The following is a 9,604-nucleotide window of genomic DNA, read 5'->3' as shown; positions in this document are numbered from 1 at the left end:
GAGCTCTTCTCCTCCTCACAGACTGTTCCAATGCAAATCCCCCCGAGGAGCACACACACACAGACAGAGCCAGTCGCTCTGCTCTGCTGACTTGATTTCCTGAAAAGTTGGCGTTGCTTGTACACAGTGACGATATTATATTAGCCGATATGTTTAGAGAAGCTTTGTCACGTTGTCACGTCGTAGTATAGCGTTATATTTTACATGTCCGCTAAACTGCGACGAGATTTGTTTGCTGAAATGTCAGACTGTTGAAAGCCCCCGCCTCTCACTGCTGCTGTGTGCTGCTGCTGCGCGCGCCCCCGCGGGTGCATGAGAGAGCAGACTCTCCCGTTTGACTGGCCGAGAGAAAGTGCTTCCAAGTCGGACTGATAGCCGCGGAAATGTCAGACTGTGCTCTCTCTGCTCTGGCCGAGTCCGAGAGAGCCCAGCTGCTGCTGCGCGCGCCCCCGGAGAGGGGGCCAAGGGGAAAGGGGGTTCCAGAGGGTTGTACGCAGCTACCTGCGGGGGTTGGTGCTACGGGGGACGCACGGGGGCTGCGGCTGGAAGGGTCATTTCGGGCCTGAAGTGACACTCCGCCGGGTTAGTGAACTTTACTACTGGGGCAAACACAAGGAGGATGTGCGGGACTACTGCCTTCGCTGTGTTGACTGTAATGTGCTTCAGGTGGGACAGAAGCTGTAAAAAGGGGTGATGGAAATGGTGGTTGAAGTGAAGTGGGAAAAGGTCAGAAAGAAATGATGTAAATGTTGGGGTTGTGTTAAATGAATGGGGGAAAAGAAAGGAAATAATGAAAAACTAGACATTATGGAGTGCCTAATGGGAAACTAGACATTATGGGGGGTGTGGAAAAAAGAAAAGACTGTTGTTGGGAAGTAAGAAATGTAAACGGTGGTGGTGGAATGCGAAAAGAAGTGTGCTGAAAAATAAGAGACTATGTGGGGAAATTGATGTGGTGATGGAAAAATGTTGTGGGGTGTTGTGTTTTGGTACAGGGGGATATGTGTGGGTTGTGGGTGTCGCGTGGGAGCGACATTAAAGTTGGGTGGGGGAAATGTAGCGATCCAGGTAATTGCAGGTATTGTGGTGTTTCCGTATGTAGCTAGGAACTGATATGTGTGGGTGTGTTCCTAGGGGGAGGGGTGTATATGTGACCAGCGGCCGGGACGGAAGTCAGTCTAACTATGAGAGGGAGTTGGAGTGGTTGCATGTAGAGCTAGCAGCGAAGCTAGCTGCTAGGAGCTATTGTGAAGCCAGAGAATAAAAGCCTTGTACCAACTTCAAGTCTCCGGTTCCTTGGCGAATTATCGATTCGCTACACTATAATAGTAACAATAATAACAATAATATAAACTATAATGTTAGCCTGTTATAATAGAGAGATATGTAAACATTTCGGTCTTGCAAACAAATATGTACATAGGCTAGGTGACAAAAGTTTAAAAGTTTAAAAATAGGATAAAAGGAGTTGAAGATATCTGTACAGTAGCCTAGGCCAGAGGTTCTCAAATGTTTTTCAGCGAAGGACCCCTTACAAGATAGAAAATATACTGGGGACCCCCCCATTCTGATTTGTGATTTTGGGCTAAGCTTAATTGTTTCCATGGTAACGTGCTTGACTTTTAAATTGATAGGTTTGTTAGATTAGAATTTAATCCATGAACCATTTTAAATTTAAAGCATAAAATATTTTTGTTGAACTATGAAGCTTTTACAAAAAAATATATAAATATTTTTTTTATTTTCCTGAAAACCTTTCGTGGACCCCCTGGCAAAGTGCCACGGACCCCTGGGGGTCCCCGGACCCCCATTTGAGAACCACTGGCCTAGGCTATGTTAACCTGACGCTGCCAGATGGACGGTTTAGCTCCACATTTCACTAAACGTCGAGAGAATCTCTTTTGATCTCGCGAGGTTATTCATCTTGCAAGCAAGGTTAAGGCTATAGTGTCTGATGTACAAGATGTGCAGAGGTTGTGGTTGTGTCCCATATCCTTTTCCTGTCACAACCGTCTCTCTCTCTCTCTCTCTCTCTCTCTCTCTCTCTCTCTCTCTCTCTCTCTCTCTCTCTCTCGCTCTCGCGCTCTCTCTCTCTCTCTCTCCGCCCTCCGCGAGTTCATCATTTCCTTGTTCGGTGTGGCGCAGATTATCTTCTCCAGGTAAAGGTAGGCTATTGTAACAGTACTTTACTGACACTTTTACTCTAACTTGGCTCTTTAATGAGACTGTTAACACTGTTAAAACTGTTAGCCTATTTGCTTATTTAGACTATCAAATGAACACACCTAGAACTGACAGAGGAGAATAAGCAGTCTGTCTTCTCTTCTTTTTTTTTCCCCCCAGTGGAAACTCACATGTGATCATAGCATTACAGTGAACACAATTAGAACAATGCGCTCATGCTAGGAAACTAGTTGATTGTGGTTCAAGCTCAGTCTGAAGTGGCTGTTGATGGACTCCTGTGAGTTTGCTGTCAGTTAGCCTCAATGCGTTGAGGCTATATCATCTCTTGCTATAGTAAAATGGAAGAACTTCTTGTCACATGTCGCTCTTCAGTCAGAAACCATTTTGATATTGCAGACTGTGACGTCAGACAGATTCTAGATGCACTCTCATAGACCCTTCTCACGGGGCCCATTTTGTGTCGAAAAGGCAGGGTAAACACAGATGCAAGCAAAACACTAATGAGGGTTTCAAACTTCTTGATTGGAATTTGGAAACCCTCATTAGTGTTTTGCTTGCACCTGTGTTTATTCTGCCTTTTTGACACAAAATGGCCCACGTGAAAAGGGTCTATTCTCACTCGTCATTGAATTATATAGTGTAAACTCTTCTTCATGTGTGGTGTGTTTCAATTCTGGTTCCACCATAAAGCAACGAGGTTTGTAGCTTTCCTCTGCTTTACAAGCTGCTCGCCGTCAGCCACATGTTTGAACGTCTCTTGTGACATAACGTTGCATTTTGCTCCTGTGTCCACTTTCATTTCTGTTGACCTGCCATTTATATGTATTGTGACGAATCCTTCGTCCTTCTCATTTGCATATGAATTGACACAGTCAACACAGTCATCGACCTCGACACCGTCCACATAAAACGTTTCATCTTCATATGTGGGCTGCTCCACTGTCACTTCATGCACAGACTGTCTGTAAGGCTTTCTGTTTGTACTGCTGTGGCTGCGTGGTTTAGACTTGCAGCTCTTGTAGTGGTTTAGCTCGTTGCGATGATGACACTGTTGTCCGAAAGCTGGACACTTTTCCCGCTTAGCAGCATGACTACCTCCACAGTTGTTGCATCTTGTGATGGCCTGGGAGAATGGCTGTGGTTTTGACTGGTGCTTTCTGCCTTGAAATGGCCTCACTGCATCGACACTGGTGGCTTGTGTGTCTTCTGTCATCTCATGGATTCGACAGAGTGAGATTGCTTTGGCAAGTGTTAGTTCACTATCTCTCAGCAGAGATTTTCTTAAAGAGTCACTAATAATGCCACACACAATCCGGTCACAGATTAGCTCGTCAGTCAAATCTCCAAAGTGGCACCTTTTTGCTTTCATCTTCAGATCACTGAAAAATGACTCGATACTCTCACCTTGCTTCTGGTTTCTCGAGTGGAATTTGTGTCTTTCCATTGTCCTGTTGCTTTGGGGATTGCAGACCTCTCGAAACTTCCTCTTCAAACACTCCGGGGTCCTCCCTGGACTCCGCACGGGCAAGCACTGCTCCGCCGTCCCCGGGTGCACGCACCTCCGCTGCATAAACAAATGAACACTCCCACTCAACTGCTTCTGGTCCAGCGAGGTTAAGGAATATATAAGCCTTTGTCTTCGCAGGCTTGTCATAATGTCAAGTCAAGTCAAGTCAAGTTTATTTGTATAGCACATTTCATACACAGAGGCAATTCAAAGTGCTTCACATAAAATGGTTGACAGGAAAAGAAAAGAAAAGAAGAGAGTAAAACGGACATTTAAAAGCATCACAACAAAACTAAAAAAAAGAGTATAAAAAGTGCATTAAGCAACTTCATTAAGAAATAAAATGGACATTTAAAAGCATCACAACAAAACTTAAAAAAAAAAGAGTATAAAAAGTGCAATAAGCAACAGGCGCGGCAGTTGCAGAAAGAGCTAAAACTTATAGAGGACTCATTGGGTTTGCATAGTAGCTGTCAGCAGTTAAAAGCGACGGTAAACATAAAAGTCTTTAGTCTATTTTTAAAAGTAAGTAATGTGCTGCTGCAACAAAAATATCATACTCCCTCTCGAAGTTTCGCCAGCTTTCTGCAACGTTTTCATCAAAAACAACGGGGTCCGGTCTGCGAAAGCCGTCTGCCATGTTGTCTGACTATCGTCTCGTCTCTCCCCGGCAAAAAGAAACAGGTTGTCAGGCGGAAAAAATACTCACACAGGCGATGAGTTCGTACCTAATTCTGACACCATGTAAACTCTTCTTCATGTGTGGTGTGTGAGTCAAGGATCACACTGTGAACTGATTACTAGTTTTAATAGCGAGAGTTGCGTGCAGATACATTGGCATGTGATATCCAACTGGCTACACGCTACCGGTACTCAGACACACACCGGGCTAGAGGCACGCTGATAGGCTTAGCATGTAAACACTACGGTGGCCCACAGTAGACAAACATGACATGCGATTATCAAATCATCTACATATAGTATATAATATCATGATATAACATCTAAATTACTCCTCCATGCATTATTGTGTGCTGCTCTGCAGTTTACTTCACTGTAGATGATGTGGTTAATGTCTCCATCTAGTGGACAGACAGTAGTACTCTTTCAGGTAGACCATTATGATGTCAGACTAGACTAGACACGAAGTTATGAGGCCACACCCTCATATCAAATGAACACACCCAGAACTGACAGAGGAGAATAAGCAGCGTCTGTCTTCTCACTCTCTAAAGAAATATATTGGGGGCAACTTTTGCCTTCATGGTCTAAAAATTGGGGGCTTTAACAACATTTTGGGGGCACTTTAAAAATAGTAATTAATGCATAAAGTTGCTAAAGTGTAGTGTGAACAACAGCGCTGTTTGTGTGTGTTCTTCATCGTTGTCTTCTGGCATCCAGCTTGCAGGTGCTGAGTGTGATACAGATGGGATTTAAATCTATTGAATGAAAATACAATTATCAAAATATTGGGGGCAATTTTTGCCTCATGATCATGTTTTTTAGGGGAATTAATGTGAGATTTCTTGGGGGCATTTTTGCCCTGTGTGTGTGTGTGTGTGTGTGTGTGTGTGTGTGTGTGTGTGTGTGTGTGTGTGTGTGTGTGTGTGGCCCCTGGCTAAATTCCTACACTGGCAAACACATAGATAAATACATAGCTGTGAGAGAGCAGAATAGACAGGGTATACTGTCTAGGGCTGGGCGATATGGTTGAAATCAGTATCACGAATAGTCACAGGGGTCAGTTTAGAAACATAATGTATATCACAATATGGGTCATATATTAAGCAAAATTAAAATTTGGTACTCCCAATTATCATATTATCATATATAATAATTACCTGGCGTTATGATGCCACTGAATAGACGACAAACGATAGTACTGGATTATCGCCCTTTGGCACAGCTGCTACTCAATCAGTCAACTGTAGACATTCTGACTAGTCTAACCTTAACCAGAACTAACTAGCACAGAAGAAATCTAACTAATCTACTGCCTAGTCTGCCCTGTCCTGACCTACTCTAATCTAGTCTAATCTTAGCCTGAACACTATACGATCACGGCTAATCTGCAGCCTAACCTAAACCACTCTGAGCTACCCCGGCACCGACTACCCCAGTCCCCACTCCCCCTCCCACAAAGATATGAGAAGTGGAGCCCAGGCAGAGAAATACCCCCCCAACCCCTTAACCTCACAACCCCACAACCCCACAACCCCCCAACGCCCCCAACCCCACAACCCCACAACGCCCCCAACCCCACACCCCCACAACCCCACAACCCCACAACCCCCCCAACCCCCCAACGCCCCCAACTCCCCAACCCCTTAACCCCACAACCCCCCAACCCCTTAACCCCACAACCCCACAACCCCTTAACCCCACAACCCCACAACCCCACAACCCCACAACCCCCCAACGCCCCCAACCCCACACCCCCACAACCCCACAACCCCACACCCCCACAACCCCACAACCCCACAACCCCCCCAACCCCCCAACGCCCCCAACCCCCCAACCCCTTAACCCCACAACCCCCCAACCCCTTAACCCCTTAACCCCACAACCCCACAACCCCACAACCCCACAACGCCCCCAACCCCACAACCCCACGGCCATAAGAAAACCTTATAGCCCCTGGATTGCCTCACCTTAAAGGAGAGGAGGAACCTTGTGAGGGCCGATGCAGCTTAGAGGCCAAACATAGAGCCCAACTGGGGACCCTCCTCCAGGACAGGCTGAGATGTAATCGATGTTCGGCTAAACATTTTACTGTTGCAAATATGGAGATGAAATTGCCACAAAAAAGAGTTGGTTGGTAGTTGAAGGTAAATAAAAATAGTACAGTGGATAACCACAATCATTTTGCACTGTTTTTTTTAGAGAAGCATGACATTTCTCACATAGTTATTTAATACCATAATGCTTATTTTCAGATGTGGAGGGAAGGGAAGTAAGATTTGACCTCAAATCCAAGATGGCCGCTGATCCCATGGGTCTAATGTTCAAATGTGCTCATAACAGTTGTGCACTTTTTGAGTAAAGCATGACATTTCTCACATAGTGAGTGAATATCCTACCATAAGGTTTATTTTCAGATGTGGAGGGAAGTCAGATTTGATCTCAAATCCAAGATGACTGCCAATCCCCCGAGTCTAATACCGCATTCAAGACAACTTGGAACACTGGAAAAATTAGCTCTGACCTGTAAAAAATGTTTTGAACGCTTGTCGAGGTCGGAATTACATGTCAGAAATTCAGGTATCATTTCAGATCTCCAGTTTGTCCGAGTTGACATCATCAAAGTGTTTGTTGACCTAATTTGAGGTGCAATTATGCAATATGTGTTTATATTTCGCTCTGATTATAGCAATGTTGAATTCAACAGCTATTTTACCAATGAAATTAGCTAGATGAAGTTAGCTGTGTATGTTTTTGTAAATGTATCCTGTAATAAAAGCTTGTAGTAATGACTGAGTGCAGCTAACAGCATGTTGGTGTGTTTGTGTGAAGGTGTTGTTGGCTCCACTATGAGTCAGTGTGAGGAGAGAGAGGAGGGGCTCTCTCTGTCTGAGGAACATGACAGCCGGACCAAAGCTAAGAGGTAAGATGAGATAACTGTTCTCTATCTCACAGCTCAGCAGTGACATCATTACAGCACAGCAGTGACATCATTACAGCACAGCAGTGACATCATTACAGCTCAGCAGTGACATCATTACAGCTCAGCAGTGACATCATTACAGCTCAGCAGTGACATCATTACAGCTCAGCAGTGACAGCATTATAGCTCAGCAGTGACATCATTACAGCTCAGCAGTGACATCATTACAACTCAGCAGTGACATCATTACAGCTTAGCAGTGACATCATTACAGCTCAGCAGTGACATCATTACAGCTCAGCAGTGACATCATTACAACTCAGCAGTGACATCATTACAGCTTAGCAATGACATCATTACAGCTCAGCACTGACATTACATCTCAACAGTGACATCATTACAGATCAGCAGTAACATCATTACATCTCAGCAGTGACATCAGTGACATCATTACAGCTCAGCAGTGACATCATTACAGCTCAGCAGTGACATCATTACAGCTCAGCAGTGACATCATTACAGCTCAGCAGTGACATCATTAACCCTTCATTATCCAGAGTCAAAGCTCTGTCTGTCTCTGTTGTGTTGAAGGCCAGTCCAGCAGGAGAGAGCAGACTCCCCTGTACCCAGCTGTGTGTCCATGAAGAGTGACTGGTCTATGGATCCTCCTCTTCACTTCAAACATGGACAGCAGTCTACTGAGCAAAGGTAAGAACGGAAAGCAGATGAGTTTATTTGATTCTACTGAACAGAGGAAAGAAGTCATGATACTCTGTTGATTTAGTTTCTTCTTTTATTACAATTAACTATCCAGATTCCAGAAGGGTTTTGCTGAACATATTTTCTTTTGCAGCATTGCTCTGCCTCACATCCATAGTTATATATATTCATACCAGAGCTGCTCAGTGACCAACAGCCTTCTGCTGTTGGTCACTGAGCAGCTACCAGAACAGTCTGGGGGTTGAGATCTTTGCTCAAGGTCTAATTGTTGGTAGTTTCACAGGGTGGAGAAAGACTTACATATTCACCCTGACTTTCAAAGTTGTTACTGGGATTCAAACTGGCAACCTACTGGTCAAAACCCTGCTTCTCTAACATGTTCACTGCCACCACCCTGTTTTATCAATCCTTAGCAGGATCCAGCAGAAGAGAGCAGACTCCCCTGTACCCAGCTGTGTGTCCATGAAGAGTGACTGGTCTATGCATCATCCTCCTGATATCAAAGATGGACAGCAGCCTACTGAGCAAAGGTAAGAACTGAATACAGACAAGTTTATTATTTGATTCTACTGAACAGACATAGTCAAGTCAAGTCAAGTTTATTTGTATAGCACATTTCATACACAGATGCAGTTTAAAGTGCTTCACATAAGATGATGATGAGGATGACATAAGAAAATAAAAAAAGAGGATAAAATAGACATTTCACAACAGCTTTGTCTTTATACTGTAGTTTGGACACCAAGCATACCCTCTACTGGTACCTTGTGTCTTCTGTTGCCCGTACCTGCCACAGCATTGGGTTTGCATCAAATCAGATAGAGGCAATTCAAAGTGCTTCACATAAGATGGTTGATACAAGAAAATAAGAGAATAAAAGAAGAGGATAAAATAGACATTTAAAAGCATCACATAGGCGAAATCTTCACTAGGGTTTCGAGGGACATGTCCCCCCACCTTTTAAAACCTAGATTCTGTTGTCCCCCCATCCTTAGCAGGATCCAGCAGGAGAGAGCAGACTCCCCTGTACCCAGCTGTGTGTCCATGAAGAGTGACTGGTCTATGGCTCATCCTATTAGTTTCAAAGATGGACAGCAGCCTACTGAGCAAAGGTAAGAACTGAAAACAGACACGTTTATTATTTGATTCTACTGAACAGACATAGTCAAGTCAAGTCAAGTTTATTTGTATATCACATTTCATACACAGATGCTCAAAGTGCTTCACATAAGATGGTCGACACAAGAAAAGAAGAGAATAAAAGAAGAGGATAAAATAGACATTTAAAAGCATCACATAGGCGAAGTTTTCACTAGGGTTTCGAGGGACATGTCCCCCCACCTTTTAAAACCTAGATGTTGTTGTCCCCCCATGCTTAGCAGGATCCAGCAGGAGAGAGCAGACTCCCCTGTACCCAGCTGTGTGTCCATGAAGAGTGACTGGTCTATGGATCATCCTATGAATTTCAAAGATGGACAGCAGCCTACTGAGCAAAGGTAAGCAGGGGTGCAAACTTGTCACCTTTCGGCGAAATTCGCAGTGTTTAATCCAAAATAGATCATTTGTGTGATTCATGTAGATCTGTTGAG

The 9,604-nt window shown here is 44.2% G+C and overlaps 1 protein-coding gene across 1 annotated transcript; it reads left to right on the top strand.

The window, feature by feature from the left end:
* Positions 1-699: 699 nt before the first annotated feature.
* On the top strand, positions 700-9,131 carry LOC310771388 (uncharacterized protein; the record flags this gene model as incomplete). Its single annotated transcript, XM_083664011.1, has 5 exons — positions 700-726; positions 3,654-3,733; positions 7,887-8,003; positions 8,429-8,545; positions 9,011-9,131. The coding sequence occupies 5 exons, from the start codon at positions 700-702 to the stop codon at positions 9,129-9,131; spliced, it is 462 nt and encodes a 153-aa protein (XP_083520137.1).
* Positions 9,132-9,604: the final 473 nt, after the last annotated feature.

The sequence above is a fragment of the Poromitra crassiceps genome (assembly GCF_964638095.1).
Source record: "Poromitra crassiceps genome assembly, contig: HAP1_SCAFFOLD_585, whole genome shotgun sequence".
NCBI classification, from domain to species: domain Eukaryota; kingdom Metazoa; phylum Chordata; class Actinopteri; order Beryciformes; family Melamphaidae; genus Poromitra; species Poromitra crassiceps.
This window is presented reverse-complemented; position numbering and strand designations above follow the sequence as displayed.